Source organism: Puntigrus tetrazona, chromosome 1 (genome assembly GCF_018831695.1).
Source record: "Puntigrus tetrazona isolate hp1 chromosome 1, ASM1883169v1, whole genome shotgun sequence".
Taxonomy (NCBI): Eukaryota; Metazoa; Chordata; class Actinopteri; order Cypriniformes; family Cyprinidae; genus Puntigrus; species Puntigrus tetrazona.
The window spans coordinates 11,693,471-11,711,177 of NC_056699.1; the positions used below are offsets into that span (position 1 = coordinate 11,693,471).

The window sequence follows — 17,707 nt, forward strand, 5'->3', positions numbered from 1 at the left end:
TAACAATTAGCACTTTTGTAGTTTTGATTAACAAAGACGCTCCAAAAAAACTTGCACAACTTTATTTTTAATTTAATGGGCACAAACCACAAAGGGTGAGATGAGACCCAGTATAACATGCCGCTTTACAAAGATTTCATTCATCCATTATGGAAAATATTTTTATACATGCAAACATGGACAAAGACAGGTTTGAGGTTTGAATTTCATTTATGTTACAAACTTCCCTTTAATACACACTTAATACCTTTACACCAACCCTCATTTAAAAAACATTCCATTTTAATCAAAAGTTCCCTGGACAGATCTTTGTTCCTTCTGCCTAACTTTGTGACACCTCTTTTTCTAATAGCGCTGGATGAATGAAAGCAAAAGGTTGACCCAGTCAGTATCTTTACTCATGAAAGATTGATGAAACAAACCGGAGGGGTGTTTACATAGAAACCAGCAGTAGTCACTCAAACTGCTCAAATATTCAGTGTACATGGTTCACGAGAGCTGTTCTGGCTCCGATCAGTCTCTTGCAAAACAAGCAGTTTTGTGTGTAAAACTGCAGAAAGCCTTCTGCTTCACACACACTCCATGATTTCCAGTATCTTCAACACACAACCCAAGATGGAAGGAGTCGAGTGTATTCTCACGCTTGCACATACTGAGACTTTAACAAGGTTAAAATGGTTGGTGAAAATGTTTAAGCAAAACTGAAGCCAAATGTAGTCTTTGCACATTGGTTAAAGCATCAGATAAAAGAGTTTACACTTGGAAAAAAAGGTTTAGGCCTACACCGAGCTGTTGGAGTGTACAGATAAGGGCAAAATATCCGTGTATGCAACATGACTGTGAAGATTATTATAGAAATGTATGGTGGAGATTCTGAAATAAACCCTCAGGACTGTGTGTGTTTGGGCAGGTTATTCATGGCAGGGCTTGTATTTTTCTTCTCATCGTCTGGGCTTTGTCCTTCAGCTCTGGACGGCTGTCTGTTTCCATTGTAGCTAAAGAGCGCTGAAGCTGTTGCCGACTTCTCTCAGCCAGACACTCCCACTGATCACTCTCTACAAACATAAAACAGCACCAGTTTTAATTTAATTCAATCAGCTATTTTTCTAAACGTCAGCGCAAATCAAAGGTACCTTCAATCCTCTTCAAAAGAAGCTCAACAACCGCCAAGGCTTCTGTTCTTACTGAGGAATAGCTTTTGTTTTCTGTAGGAGAAAAAGAATGTTTCTCATGAGCCAAGTCTGAATAAAAGGTCAATAAAAAGATAGGTCAACCCAAACTAAAATTCTGTGACTTTTATTTATTTATTTTTCGTCGTCGAAATTGTTTGGTTATCAACTTTCTTCCAAAATGTGACCTTCTGTTTGGATCTTGATGGTGACTATAATGTTAATTTTTGTGAGCTATGCCTTTAATGTGTATAAGTCAATGAGAATCTCCACCTAGTGGTGTCGCCAGGGCAGTGCAGGTGTCAGACAACATCTCAGTCAGAACAGCAGCGTTCTGATGTTCTTTACCCAACAGCAACAATCTAGAAAAAAAACCACCATGTAGCCGTTACAGCATTTAAAAAGTTTTTAATGCATTCACCGACAGAGCCTTTATTTCCCACAAACAAATTTGTTTAAAGATGTTAGTATACTATACCCCTGATAGAAGACCTTCAAGGCACGCAGGACTCCCAGTTGGACCCTCCATGTGCTCAACTTCAGTCTTTCACACATTGTGCTACAAACCTCATTCTGGAACTGATCTACAACACAAAACACACTCATTAAACAGCACGTATCCCCTGTGTTTGTGTGTTTAAGACTTGTAACTTACTCTGTGTCTGAATGGTTTTAGGCCAGGCCTTTCCAAGTGTCTCAAATGCACACAAGAGAACTTCTGTTTGTAGTTCACGAGCTTTAACTTCATCGTCATCGTCATCATCATGTCTCGGGGAGCTGGCACTCGTCGGCTGATTCTAGAAAAAGCGCTTTTTGAATAAAGTACTAAACGTGGGGCTCCCTAATCACACTTTTAGCAATACTGTTAAAGAGCAACTCAGTTAGAATGAAAAAAAGAGATTGATGGAGATGATAAAGAGATGAGCAAGTAGCGTTTGCTGCACCTTTTTAATGAGAGGAAGCACAATGTCTGTGATTTCCTGAAAACGATCCTCCTGCGTCGACTCCAAGATGTCTGCAGCACTACGCAAGGCTGCCATTTTATAAACCAGACTCTCTTTCTTGCATTCCTTCAGCACCAGATCCAGCACCTCGCTCACCGTCGGCTGACCTGCTGCAGGCTTCTGTAGCTCCGCACTACAGACAGAATCACACGTATATGAAAACATGCGGTGTCTACAGTTTAATGTGTAATTTTTTAAAGCACTACATCTAAAAAATGTCCATTTATTAAAAATTTATTAACCCTAAGATCATTAAAGATGTAGAGAAGTTTGTTTCTACATAGGAAAAGATTTGAAAAATGCCTATGTATACTCAAAATGAGTCTAAACAGCTGATAAAAACATCACAAGTAATCCACACAACTTCAGTTCATCAATTAACACTGATAAAGCAACAATTTTTTCTTTAGTTTTTGCTAAACATCTTACAGATCACGTAAAGTTCTAAGCGCAACTGTAAGTGTGTGAAAGATATAAAAGTCTAACCTGCATTTAGACACTACAGATCCGATTGCTTTCAGCAGCTCTTCCTGTGGATGTACAAGCCATTAGACTTCAGTGGCCACGAATACAGCAAAGACAGAAATCAGTTTAAAACAAACCACAGAGATCATGTTTGTCTGCTTCTAGAGCAGACAGCATTATTAATCTTTGCCCAGGTGCATGAAGTCTGTCCCTCAGCACAACAGATCATGTGTTTGAGAAAGAGCGAGTATATTACCTTCCCTGCCCAGGTGCGTCCAGCAAGCCCCTGCAGTAGTGCACTCAACACCATGCCCAGGTGAGGTGCCACCAGTGAGCCTGTTTGTTGCTTAGCAATAGTCGCCATGGCAGCGGCACCCTGAGCCTTCATCTTCCAGGACTGAGACTGCAGAGCCCTCTGAGTAATGGCTATGAGCTCAGTCATGTACAACCTGATTCCACCAAAGCTGCCTAAAATACAGAATAATTCATTCTCTCATCCTAGCCCGTAACACACAATATAATACGTAGTACACTACTTTTCAGGGTCATTAATATTTTTTAGTAATGACACTATTTTATTAATAATTATGCAGAATATTCAGCTTTGTCATCACAGGAATTAAATACAATTTTAAAATGTTTTTAAATAGTAAAGAGCCATTTTAAATTGTAAAAATATTTTACAATATTACTGTTTTTACTGTATTTTTAATCAAATAAATTGTTTGCTCAGCATAAGAGACTTCTTTGGAAGTTGACAGTTGATATGATTTCTATTTTTCAATCAGCAGTGTGCATATGCCTCTAGTGCATCAAGGCCTGGGTATTGACTGTTTTCTAATTGGATCCAACTTCAGTTAGATTGTGTCTGACCAAACAACTAAAATATGCATTATGAAGTCAAATAACAATTTTGCTAATGTTAAAACGGAAACTAATGCTAAAATGTTAAGGTCTAACAAAGCAACAGGGCTATGTAAGATGAAAAATTAAACATTCACTTTTGGGTTTTTTTTAAGCTTACGTCTAGCAACATGTATAAATAACAGCATTAATAGCCCAGCATAAAATAAAAACTTTACATGTCGAAAGAGCACAGGTAAGATGACTGGTTTAAGTTTTTACAGTTTTTATAACAAATCAAGGTAGTGATAAAATTGCCCTTTAAAATGTAAAGTTCTGTCTCTGTACATTTAAAATGTTATTATTTTCCCTTTAAAAGGTTGTGTATAATAACCTACCAGGTACATGCTCCTGCCAGACCTCAGACCACAGGTTGGCCTCAGCGCTTTCTCCTTTCTCTTCCTCAGGCTCCTGATGCATGCCCAGAAACGCAAGTGGCAGAGCCACTCCAGCATGAGCCTTCAACACATCAGGACTGTAGTGACTGATGGCATGAACCACCAGACAGCATGAGGACTTGTACAGTGCCTCTGAAATGTAAGAAAAAAAAACACTTTATAAACCTAGACAGCATAAGAATTTAATCTTTTTATTCATATTTGGGTGAACCATTTCATAGTCCTCATACCCTCTTTTTCCAGGTACCAGGTGTTCAGTTTCTGCAGAAGCTTCTCAACACTGCTGTCTTTGGCTGTCTGATGGGGAAAACAAGAGTTATTGGTTTGCAACTCTGTAGTTACCTTTGGTTCAACTGAAATATGCATCCAGGTGTGTTTTCGTACCCTGACCAGATGTCCAATGGCAAAGGCGAACGACTTCTGAATGACGCTACTACGGTCATTAATCCCATTTAGGAGTGAACTCATGAGTTTACCTATGGGGCAAAATATGCTCAATGAGACTTAACAAATGTACAAAAACAGCATAACCCTATTCTGTCAGTATTCGTTACCTGAATATGGTGTAAGGTCTTGAGGGCACTGCACTGTCAGTGACACAATCACGCTGGCACATCCTCCCTACAATTGCACATACAACTGTAAGTCTGAGTGTGCATGTGGGAGATAACACTAACAAAACAAAACAAACAAAAAAATCCAGCAGGATGTGTACCTTTGTTCCGAGTCCAATCCCACTCTTTAGCAGATCACAAAGTTTCGGAACAAGCTCTCCTAACACAGACACATCCAAGTGTTGCAGACACTAAAATCCACAAATGCAGCTCACATAAACATTGCCGTTCAAAAGCACACTTGTAAACATGCATATTGATGTGATTTTGTAATAAAATGCCCATTTAATTACCCATTTGAAATGCATCTAATGCGTCATATGAACAGACTTAATGATGCGTCTTACCATATTAATGGTTTCCATCATAGGAGAGGACTTGGCTGCACTTAACCTTGCGGCATCCATTGCACTCTGACACAGAAGGAAATGTGGAAACAATCAGTTCAGTACGTTCAAGACGTGTAAAGTATAAAGCATATATTAGTGCTGTCAAATAACTAAATCACATTCAAAATAATGCATATACAGTATTTTGCGAACAAAAACTTTTATTATGTGTATATTGCAGGGTTTATTTATGTAATATATGTAATATATACATGTTTACATGTATTTATTTATTTGATCAAGTTGCATCACTGATTTTCCTTACCTTCTCCTGCTCTGTGGCTCTCAGACTGAGGTAGTTGAGCACCTGTGGTTCCAGCACGCTCAGGGCCTCCAGCAGAGCCGGGATGAGTCGAGGAGCATGGGGCTTCAGACGGCTGCCTGCTGTCTTACTAATCTTCACTAGAGTTTGGATACTAAAAAGAAAGAAATACTCAGATTTTTACTCCGAATATAAAATGAAATGGATGTGTGTGCACGTGGCTGGTAAATATATGCTTTCTAACCTGAGAGTCCTCACTTCGGTTACATTGCTGACAATGCCTTTATCCAGCAGAGTTGGCAACAACACAGCCACTGTCCTCTGAGCAGCAGCACCTGTTGATTCACACATGCGCACGCACACCTATCGGACAAACACACAGGTAGTCAGTTTTCAGTGGTGTCTCGAGAGTTTGAAATCATTGTGTTATTTAGAAGTCAGTGCTGCAGCTTACTTTACTGAGAGTCTTTAGAGTCAGATCTGCTGCCTTACGAACTGACTCCTACAAAAGGAAACAAGGTGGTCAAATAAAAATCGCTGTAGGTTACAAGCAAAGCACACTCAAAGCAATGCAAAACATGCCACAGCTTTTTAATTTATCACCTTTATATCATCCAGTACACGAAACAGAGTCTCCCAGATTTCTGATAGGCGATCGATAATTTCATCTGCCTGCCTTCCACGTATCAGATCATTCAAAGCCAAGCAACTGGAGAAAAATAAATAAATAAAGGGGGTCTGAAGATTTGAACCCGATCTAGACAGAAGGAAATCATAGTTCTTTCAAGCATATTTAGACACGTTACCTTGACTCTCGCACCCTCCACATGTTACTAGTGAGGTTGGAAATTACATCTTGAAGAATTTCCTTAAAATATTTCTCCACCTGACAAAATATAAATTTTAAAAACAATACAGTTAAGTTCCTGTTAATTAATATAAAGCCATTAGTTTTGTTTAAGCATTGTAATTCATTATTCTGAAAAACAATAATATCTTACAGTGGTTTTATCTGTGACGAGAGCATCCCAGATGCTAGTCATGGCCTGCCTAATGGCCAGGTTGGGGTCAAACTGGTATCTATAGAGACGGGGAACCAGCTGAGGCAGAAAAGGAGCCAGCTGCTCACCTGCTTTGGCTGCAATAATGTTAAACCCAAATGCTGCTCCCTATAGCACAGGAAGAGTCAACGATCACTGCATGCTATTAGAAGTCATAAACATTAGATCACCTGGTTTAATTCAGCTTACCTTCCTGGAATTCCACATGGCATGGTGATTGGCAAGATTCATGAACTTGTAAACAAGATCCGGTTGGTTTAGATCACTAGCCAATGCACAGAGCTCCTTGTAAGTGGAGAGTCCTTGTCTACCAAAGTCAAAACCAACACAACACGATGAAAAAAAACTTCCACTCTTGTAACCTCAAACTTCAAATTGTGGTAACACTTTACAAAAAGGTTCATGAGTTAACATTAGTAAACATGAACTAAGAATGAACCAATTATTCTACAGCATTTATTAATCTTTGTTAAAAGGAAAATGCCACTTTTCCATATTCTTCCCTTAACCTAGATGCGTTGATACATACCATAGCTTTTTCCTTTAAAATGTTAATTTCTGCATTTACTAATGTATTATTAAAACAAGTTGTGTTTGTTAACATTAGCTAATGCGCTTTAAATTAAGGAATAAACAATGATCAACTGTATTTTCATTTACTAACCGTAATAAAGATGAATACGTTTTGTTTATTGTTTGTACATATTAGTTATTACATTAACTAAATGTTAACAGATGACACCTTATGGTCAAGTTTTAAAAACATTTTTAATTTTAAAATCTGTGAAGTCTTACTCCCTAAAATTGTTCAAAACAATCTGAAACATAAATGAACTAGAAGAAGCACGTACCCATCAGGTGATTTACCAAGTGCCTCCCCTTGGAAGACTTCAGTGTCCTCGGAGACATCATGTTTGGCTCTAAAAACAATATAAAAATCTCACAGCTATCAAATGAGTAAGGAGCAAAAAACAATGGACAATGTTTTAAGAGCCCAAAATAAAGATATTAAATTTAATTGAATTAGTAGTCTATATAGAGTATGTGCTCTATGTTTTGGGGCAAACCATAGTTTACCACAAACTGTAATCTAAAAGTGAATAATTATGAAAAGCTGTTTTTTTTAATACCTTCTACCAGTCATTAGAGTTTCCACAAGGGTTGATACCAATTCCTGTTGATCCTGTTCTCCACCAAGCTCATAAACCAGTCCGAGTCCTTTAGATGCCACATCTTGGCTGAGTTCTACACACACAGATCATCACCATCAAGCTCCACGACCTTATATACTGTCAAAATGTGATGCGACCTTTAAAAGAGCGCTATCATGAAAGAGCACTGTGACTCACCATCTGGATCAGACAAGACAGAAATAAAGGCTGTCTGTATCTCCTTCAGATGAGACTATTAAAAGACAAAAAAAAAAACCCATATACTTTATCTTTCTAAATTGAGAGAACATATTATGCCAATGTTTCTTAGTTTGTGTAGATGAGACCGGAGAGCATTTGTGTGTGTATTTACCTGTATTTCTTTGTGATGGCTGAGTTTCTTGACTAGGGACAGGAGCCATATGCAGGCAGCCTGCCGAACGTGAGGGTTTGGACTTGGTATATATTTTGACAAGACAGAGCTCAACACCCAGGGCACTATATCATTATTCTTCACATCTGAAAAATATAAGAAGATAAAAATGAAACAGCACATCACATCTACATGGAAAAGAGCCTAAAACCTATGTAAATGTATGTCCTTTATATTGCTGATGCCTTGTCCAATGTTGCCCCGAATAATTTTTATATTTTCAGTCAGGCAAATAGTTGAACTTGTCAAAAAGAAAAGACAAGTTCACACAAGACAAGTGTGAAAAACATTCAAGCCCCATCGGAGCACACAGTTCCCTCTCTCCATCTCTCACACATACTTACTGTCAGGAGGGCAGAACTGGTCCTCTGTGCATGTCCACACATCTCGGGCAGCTCCAGAGCAGCTTCCTATAGCAGCATTAGTCAAAGCCTCTCCCACAGTAAACTGTAGCTCCACCTGCTTGGCCTAAACAAACACACCACAAACAAATTAAAATGTTAAGAAATGTCCAAATGTTTTTTATATAAAAGATGTCATTTATTTGATATGAATTCACTAATCAACTTGAAATGTGATTAATTACAAAAAAAGGGGTGTTATAGTCCATGTGGAGGGGAGGATCATTTTCAGATTTAGATTAAATATTACGACAGCAAATATATTTTTTGTGAATTGATTTGCATGAATGATTTCTTCACCACAAAAATAGCAATGTGTTATTTTTGACCCAGACTTTAAAAGTTATTCATGCATTTAACTGCCCAGACCTAAACAGAATTTGCATGCAGTTGCTGATAAATGAGGGAGGATGATGACCGATTAATTTCTGTAGTCTAATAGAATCCAATTATATGACCCTTACATTTAGATTGTGTCACATAGCAAGATCACATGAACAAGTGTTCAGTTTTTCCTGAATATGGGCATGACCTCAGATGTCATATAATTTTACACAACAGTTCACTAAATGAGAAATAAGTATTTGTTAATTTATTTGTTTGTTATTTTAGTAATGCCAGTATTGTCTAAGTAGTTCGAAACAAAGCCACAGCAGAACTGGTGTGAATATTTTGTTACTAAATGAATCCACATTTTGAAATGATTGAGTGAGCCAATTATATAATGACAACTTCATAAAGACAGTCAAGTGCTTCATTTGTAAATCAATCAGTTGCTTAAAAGAATAAACCGTTTTTGTAAAAAATATTATTAATACAATTTGAATTTTTTCTGTTAAATCAATATTTTTTCCTACAGCTGCTTTTTTTTTTTTAATGTCTATTCAATTATCTCTCTTCACACAGAAATGGGCTATTCATGTAACTAAAAAGATTACAAGGAATAATCACTTGACAGCCCTAGGTAAAACAAAGTAGATGTACACATAGTAAATAATATTAACTTATAATCAACAATAAACATTCATTTAAAATAAAATACCAACAAATGAGAATGAAAGTTGTAATGTGATGTGTCATGAAGAGCATCACAACATTACCTCTACTGAATCCATGAGGCCCTGCAGGACTTTCTTCTGGTGTGGGAATTCCCCATCTCCCACCGGCAAAAACCCAAGAGTCTGAATGGTCCGTTCTTTCATCTGACAACACAAACAGTGGATGATCAGTACCATAAAACAAAACAAGCCTTCATTTCATTGTGGAAACCGTTTGAAAATAGAATTTTTGCAGAAGCGCTTATTTAAATGAATGGGAACATTAATAATAATACGATTACAAAATCCTTGTCTTGTCTTGTCTTGTCTTGGTTTTACCTTGCCAGTCTCTTTTCCAGATGGGATCCTGGAAAGCAGATTATCCACTAGACTGAGTTTAGAGAAGCCGTTTCCATCCGCTGGTATCAGCAACACGCTGTTACGCCCAATCTCTCCCAATGCTGTCACAGCAGCAACAGTCAACAGAGCAGATTCGCTATCCAAAAACGAACCTGAAGACAAACACATTGGTACCTGTTTGTTTAATTAGGTGAACGGTTTGTTTTTCCTGCAGCAAATTAATGAAACAAAGTTCATGGTATTATTCAAGAGCATCTTAATATCAAGTGTCGTGTGAACGCACCATGTATAAAAAACACATACCGATGGTTTTTGTGGCCATAGCGATTAGTTCTTCATTTTCTTTGGGTGTGGGCTCAGTAGGCATTAGGCTCCGCCTCTTATTCATGTATCTGCCCACCATGTAGCCCAGAGCCAAGATGGCACCATGCTGAGTCTCAGGACTCTAAAGTAAAAAACAAATAAATGCATGAATTAATTTTTTTTTTTTTTTAAAGTAATACATTTCTAAATTATTTCTAAATAGAAAGAAAACATGTTACATTATTTTACACATACATGTGTGTCTTTAGTTGTCTTAATCAGGTTTTGTACAGCAGTTCTAAGTTCATTCCCAGACATAGTAGAGACAACTACGGCATACAGTTGTGCTGCCAGTTCACGCATATCTTCTTTATTCGTGTTCATAAGACCCTGCAAAACAAACATGATTTTTTATAGTCAAACATACTTGAAATCTGAGTCAGACATTCCAGAGGATATAATGTTGGTAGAATTCCTTAGCAGCAGTCTTCAATGTCACTTGACCCTTTAGAAATTGTCATATTAACAATAGTGAACACAGTTGTGCTGCCTAATATTTTTTGTGTAAACTGCAATACATTTTAAGATTCTCTGATGAACATTCATCTAATATCAAAACCTTTGTAACCTGCAAAAGCCTTAACTTTCGCTTCTAATCAATTTAATGTATTCTTGCTGAATAAAAGCATTTAATTCTAAAAAAAAAAAAAACATAATTTGAATCTGGTAACTGGCTTATTTTAAGGTGTCTTTGTTACACATTACATGCACATACTATTATAATAACAATAAATTATGCATAATTAAATGCAAGTAACCCTAAGCCAAACGCTAATAATATAGTGAATACATATAATTCATTAATAGTACTCGATACTTAAAAAGGTATAACTACACTGTAACAATACCACCTGAAAATAAAGTTTAACCAAAAGTCTTATTGACAGTAACAGAAATATAATGTAAAATAATTACTTTAATCCAGTCAATTTTTTCTGCAAAGTTGGGAGCAAGTTTCTCTGGGCACACAGAGACCACTTCCAGGAGACAGTACATCACTGGGATACCTGTATTAATGAATTGGACCACATCAGATCACAAAATAAATCAAAAATAACCCACTTCATCCTTTTCCCGTATATTAGGTTCTATATATTAAATGTATTGGTGACACTTTACAATAAGGTTCAATAGTTAAAAACATTAGTAAACATGAACAATGCCTTTACAGCATTTATTAATCTTAGTTGATGTTAATTTTGAGCTAATGCATTTTTAAAATCACAAATTGTGTTTGTTAAACTGTCATTAATGAATGAACTGAACTAACATGAATAAACAATGAACTGTATTTTCATTAACCAACACTAACAAGGCCGGTTAGTAAATACATGAACTAATGTTAACAAATGACACCTTACTGTAAAGTGTTACCAATATATTACATATATGAGGTATACATATAGACAATCTTTCTGCCCAGGCATATTAAAACTCTTCACCTCCTACGGCTGACAGCAGCTGTTGCAGTAAGTCTATGTATACATGAACTGGATTGGCCTCTCCTCCTTTAGTGGCTGAGGAAGGAGAAGCTTCGCTGGACAGTAATGACTGAACATAGCGTCCAATAAGAGGAGCATCATCCTGCATGTCCATCAGGCTCTGAGATGTGGATGTGGCACCAGCACTATAAGCTAAACACATTCTCAGATAAAGAACTATCTGTGGAAACAAAAGAACATATGTTCAAATAAAAATACAAACTAAATGTTTATTAATTAAATGAAATATAGAACGAATGCTTAAATCTAAAGACGAAAGATGAAAGTCGATTTACCTCTCCGAATGTGGCGGGATTAAAAGGCAATGTGGAAGTACCAACAATGTATTTTGCAGGAGTCTTCAATCTCTGTGCAGCCTATGACATAAAATAACAAAGGTCAGCCTCCATGTATTACATAAGCTGGTAGTTCACCTTGCAAATAAATCACCACGAAAACCCATTTTTATTTGTAAACTGGATCACGGATACTGGGATGCTTAATTCACGATTATATAATTAGCTGCATTATTTGCATTTAGCAACAAACCTGAAGACTCATATGGGGTTTATGACACACAAACTGTAACAAATCAAAGCACCACACCTTTTCCTGGATATAGCTGACCATCTCAGGGAATGACGGCATTGGCCTCGATCCCTCTTTCTCAGTCTTCGTAGACGGAAGAGACCTTAGCGCTCGCCGGGCCTCCCCAGACACCTCTTCACGACTGAAAAAAACATGCCATATGACCTCATCTTTCATGACAACAGAATTAAAAAAAGAAGAAAAAAAAAAAGAACTCCAGGAAGTGCAAGTATACTCACGGATCTCCTGCAGCAAGCAGCAAGAGGTATCTAGATGCTACATGATCAGGAGCAAACACAGTGCCGGCGAATTTCATCGCTACTTGGCGCACCTGTACCTCCGGCTAACAGTTATAAACAACAGGACATTACACACTGTAAATTAGTTTTCTTATTTTATATTTATTCATAGTCTCAAAATTGGTTTAAATAACCTGTTGCATCATAAAGTTGAAGTGCGTAATTTCATATTTAATGTTGACGTAATAAGGCAGTTTTTAATAATAACAACAAACCTTTGTGATATATGCAGCCACAAGTGCTTCCATTAGGTTCAGAAGTGCCCCCTGAAGATTAACGTATGCTCCCACCATCATCGACAAGGCCTCCTGAATGGCCAATCGCACATCAGCGTCCTCCTGTTTCCATTGTGAGAAAGAAACTAAATTACATTTTTGCAACAGGTCACATAACTGGATAACTACTACATTAAGATGTGTAATCAAACAAACCTTGCACATGGACTCAAAAAACTGCTGTACCAATGCAATGTCTTTTGTGAAAAGCTGAGGCATTCGACTGTTATAGAAATGAGGAAAATGGAAAAATACATTTGACATTTTAATTCATATTAAAATTGCATAAATTATTTACTGAAATATATTATTTAGTTTGAAAATTACCTTGAAAGTTTTCCAACAGCAGAATAGGCCATACATAGTAGTTTGGGGTCCTTATTATAAAATAATAAATGAAAGTCATTTTTACAAATACTTATGTAAAAGCCAATATTTGAGATACAACTTGAAACCTAAAATGTTCAGCATGCGTTCATACCTCTTTATATTCATTAATAAGCTTGGTAAGTCCATTCAGCAGCATCAAACCCAAAGGTTTGTTGGTATCTGGGCACCTTCAGATTAAACGCACAATTATTTTCACCTTATCTGATGCAAATGCACACAAAATAGGAAAAGCACTTCAACTACGGGTTTTATACATGGCTGTAGTATAGCCTATAACCTATAAAACATTATTTGTATAGTAGTAAATGTGATTTTCTAGAAATCATTGACACTTACACCATACAGATATGATGTACAAACTGCAGAGTGAGGGACAGAAGTTTGTTGTTGGTGTTTGCCCCAAAAAGTCCATCATAGACAACCTAAACGGACAAGCGATATGTTACGGCATACTTTGAACAAGTTAGGACACGTTACTTCTCGTTCCTATTAGTCTCTCTCAACATGCATCTCGGCTGAATTCACTTTCATTCTGTCAAAAGTTATCTCTCTGACCTGTATATTAGCAGGAAAGCACTCAGCAGCCAGTCTGGAGCGCAGAAGATGAGGCAGAATCTTCATCTTGACTCTAGTGCTGACCGGCTCATGCTTTAGCTCCTGTTTGACTGTGGCACCCTGGGTAAAAACAAACATTATGTAGAACACCTTACTGAGTATAAACGTTGAATCCCTTGTGTGTAATGAATATACTTACTTTAGTTTTGAGTGGAATATCACCCAGGTAAACTTTATACATTTTGTTGATAATGAGTGGATTGTTCCAGTCAATAATGCTGCAGTAGAAAACAACACAAGAGATGAGTTTCAATATCAAGGCCTCATGATTTAATTTAACATATCATTAGAGAAAGTCTAACCTCTGCTTGCTTTTTAGCTCCAGATCAGCCGCCGTGGCGACACTGTGTCTGGTGTCACTTGAAGCCACAACTAAGTGAATGACCGTTTCAACCTCAGGCACCTGCTCTGCCTCTATGAACTTTACAATTCCCAATTTACACTGCAAACAAAATAATATAGAGGTTGCTCAGTAAAGAATCACAAAGAATAAACTGGTTATTTCAGTTCATTTGATTTTGAAGACGAGACAAAAAAAAAAATGGAGCAAAACATTTAAAAAAACAAAAAACAAAACAAAGAATATTCTACAAATATTCTATTTTTTAGCAACCTCACCTGCTCCAGTTGTTCTGGACTCCACTGAGCTTCTCCTATGACTCTTTTAACTGCATAAACGCTCATTCCTGGAGGAGGCTGGGGGAGTCCTTGTGCTGACGTGGCTCCTGCTCCAGATCCCCCTTGTGGAGACGAAGGAGCCGGGCGACTTGGAGGCTCGTTTAACACAAACCTTAACATAAAAGATAAGGGTTAATAGTTTTAATGAAAACAGCATTAACATTAAGCATTAACTGTACACATCCACCTGACATACCCATATGGCATCAGAAGAACATCAAGCATGAACTCTAAGAGGAGTTGTACAGTTTTAGGCCTTTCCGTCAGGACAAATGGGGAAGCTTTAGATGGCTCTGATGGATATTTCATATGATACAGTGTAGGGATCAGCAGGTGCATCAGACTAGAGGGAGAAGACAAAGACTACATCAATACTGTTTAATCTGTAAGGTGTTATTAAATGCTTTTATTAAATGTATTACACTTACCATACATAATACTATTCTAGAAAATCTATTAGAACAAAAGTTATTTCAAATAAATGCTGTTTGATTCAATATTTAAAAAAAAAATCTAGAAATAAATACTACATTATATACTATTTCTAAAAAATAAATAAGCAGCACAGCTGTTTTTATCATTGATGATAATAATAATAATAATAATAATAATAATAATAATAAAAACAATTAAAAAAAAAAAAAAGAAAAAACTATTTTTAGTACCACATTTATACTGCCCTTCAATTTCGGGGAAGCTAAAATAAATATAATTTACACTTATAATTTTGACCATTCTGTTCAAAAAGATTTCAAATGAAGCTGAAACTAACCTGTCCTGTTGGGGCTGAGGTTTACCCTCCATTGCTGTGAGCAGAGTAGGTGCAAGCTCACACTGTTTGGACACCTCCAACCTAGGATAGCCCATCTTTATGTAGATGATAGTGAAGTTCTGCAGGCACAATCACAGTCAAGACAATCAAGTTCTTACTTCATTATATGGGAACAAATTCAACATTATAATGGGACATCTCAACGTTAATAATACGAAGCATTGGCAGTGGTGATAGTAATGTGAGGATGCGATCATACCGTGACAAAAGATGCAGCAGCAGGGTCCTGATACTGAACCAACAGCGTCTCTACAGGAAGCTGAATCTTAGGTCGACTCTTTATCCTTTTGTTTAAGTGTACCAGCAACTCCATAACCTGGAGAGTTCAATAACAAAACCCATTTGTTTAAAAGAGCTTCCTTCTCATTGGTCCTACTATGCATCCCAAGAGGAATGACACTAATAACAGAGTTTTGAACTTGCATCTCTTATTTAAACACACATAAAAAAAGCATTTATATTTTCTTTTATCGCTACATTGGTTTTTAACCATTACAGAGCGAAACATTAATTAATTACATTAATTAGTCATTTTCACATATTTTGTAATATGTATAGGCCTTGTGTGACTATCCATCTTTCAAATGATTCATTTGAACTTTCGTTATTGCAGAGGCTGTAGTTTACAGAACCACTGTTGAAGATTCACTTCACCAACACTGTTCAGTTAGCAAGTGTATTTACTTATTACAATGAAAATGAAAACGAAAGTGTGCATTGTAATGTTTGATGCAGGTGTTCAATTTCAATAAACTGGAAAGGTTTTAAAATAAACAGTTCATTCATTAATTTCCTTCATGTTGTGGAAACACAAACAGAAAAGTATTGCAAAGGGGTGGGGCTAAGTCTTTATTTGAACTCTTTACAAGTTCACAAAAACAGTGACCATGATTTCAGATTCATCTTTTCACAGCAACAGCTGATGCAACCACTACAAAGACCGAAAACATTCACTTATGCTCAAAAAGGAAACAATCCACCACGACTTTTTGAACGGGGTGATGTGTATGTTTTCTTATTTTAAATATCACATATTTCCATTGGTACTGCTCTCCAGAAGCTATATGTATGTATATGTATTTTCTCCACAAAACTGACCCTTCCGATACTTTTCTTTTTCCTCACACACTTACTTTCTTCCGAACCCCCTCTTGCACACTGGATAGTTTGAGGAGGACGGGAGGCAAGAATTTGGATATAATATCCTGCAACTGCTCATCTGTTTCTGCATGACCCAAGCGCAAAAACACACGCTCCAACTGGTCTATAATGGAAAACAAAGAGAAAGCAGGAAAGTAAGTGACAGGCAGAGTTCAAATTAAGCAGGGCTAACTCGCCTATTTTCACATCGATTTTAATTTTAAAAAATAAAAATAAAAATCTCACATGCTTCCTATATGATCACAGGTTAATTATACAAAGCTGGTATTTTAATTAAAACGATTCATTAAAAAGAGACACTATAAAATTACTGCAATGCATCTATGATTGTGTCCCTTGCATAAGTGCATTTTACCGGCTCTCTATAAATCAGTTTACAACAAAAAAAAAAATTAAACAAGCTTGCAATGAACAACAGAAGGTACAAATTACCGCAAATACGGTAAACATATATAATCGCTAGTTGATTAGCCTGTGAACTGAATAGCCTCACTGCTAACCAACGTTCACGTTTATTATCTGCATACTTATATCTCACGCTGTCAATAAATGACAACCAGCACTGGACCATTGTGACATTTAGATAACGCAGTTTTCTCGGTAAAAGGAGGTCGTAATATCCTCCAAATTGGAAAACCCCAAAAGAGGTACTTTCATTTTGGAGCATGACTGAGCATTGGGCCTCAGTGAGCAAATACTAGCCGGTTAGCTGCCTAACTGATATTCACTTTAACAGATATTTATTTATGTAACTACAGATAGACAAATTATATAGGCAGCACGGTGAACTCAGTCTTCATAAGACTGACGAATAACGAAGAGGGTATTGATAGCAAGTACGCAAGTGTGAAGAAATAACGCATGTAGAATGAGTTAAACTTACTGAGCTCGTCCTGTGCAGCCATGTTTGAAGTGAAGTCACCACCAGCACTGCCACTCCTATAGAGACAACGTCTCTCTCTCTCTCTCTCTCTCTCTCTCTCTCTCTCTCTCTCTCTCTCTCTCTCTCTCTCTCTCTCTCTCTCTCGCTCTATATATATATATATATATATATATATATATATATATATATATATATATATATATATATATATATATATATATATATTCAGTATATAAATTCATATATAAATTCAGTTAAGCTTTATTAGCATTATTAGCATGACTGCATTAACATATACAAGGCATTAACATATACATAATGACAGAAACCATAAAGAAACAATAAAAACCATCATCTCTCTTGCTGAAATTTTTATTTTTTTTACTTTTATTAGTTAAAAAAGGAGATTAACTTCACACAATGAAAAACAGCACAACGCACATAAAATAGTTGTCTAAATGAAGAAGATGAACACATTTGACAAAGGACATAATA

The 17,707-nt window shown here is 36.6% G+C and overlaps 1 protein-coding gene across 1 annotated transcript; it reads right to left on the minus strand.

Moving 5' to 3' along the window:
- Window positions 1–46: 46 nt before the first annotated feature.
- On the minus strand, window positions 47–17,333 carry ecpas (Ecm29 proteasome adaptor and scaffold). The gene is made up of 49 exons (XM_043241056.1): window positions 17,213–17,333; window positions 16,302–16,432; window positions 15,368–15,484; window positions 15,109–15,227; window positions 14,533–14,679; window positions 14,277–14,448; window positions 13,961–14,100; window positions 13,798–13,876; window positions 13,599–13,718; window positions 13,380–13,465; window positions 13,135–13,210; window positions 12,981–13,030; window positions 12,810–12,876; window positions 12,594–12,716; window positions 12,319–12,422; window positions 12,098–12,221; window positions 11,788–11,868; window positions 11,453–11,672; window positions 10,926–11,017; window positions 10,206–10,340; window positions 9,951–10,092; window positions 9,627–9,799; window positions 9,351–9,452; window positions 8,194–8,317; window positions 7,790–7,935; window positions 7,615–7,669; window positions 7,396–7,510; window positions 7,117–7,185; window positions 6,455–6,572; window positions 6,206–6,373; window positions 6,011–6,090; window positions 5,808–5,913; window positions 5,659–5,706; window positions 5,449–5,567; window positions 5,208–5,358; window positions 4,901–4,966; window positions 4,655–4,744; window positions 4,494–4,560; window positions 4,324–4,415; window positions 4,170–4,236; window positions 3,880–4,071; window positions 2,895–3,106; window positions 2,660–2,703; window positions 2,114–2,306; window positions 1,825–1,966; window positions 1,648–1,753; window positions 1,443–1,531; window positions 1,134–1,205; window positions 47–1,055 (listed from the first exon to the last, which is right to left on the minus strand). The coding sequence occupies exons 1-49, from the start codon at window positions 17,232–17,234 to the stop codon at window positions 916–918; spliced, it is 5,493 nt and encodes a 1,830-aa protein (XP_043096991.1). The 5' UTR covers window positions 17,235–17,333; the 3' UTR covers window positions 47–915.
- Window positions 17,334–17,707: the final 374 nt, after the last annotated feature.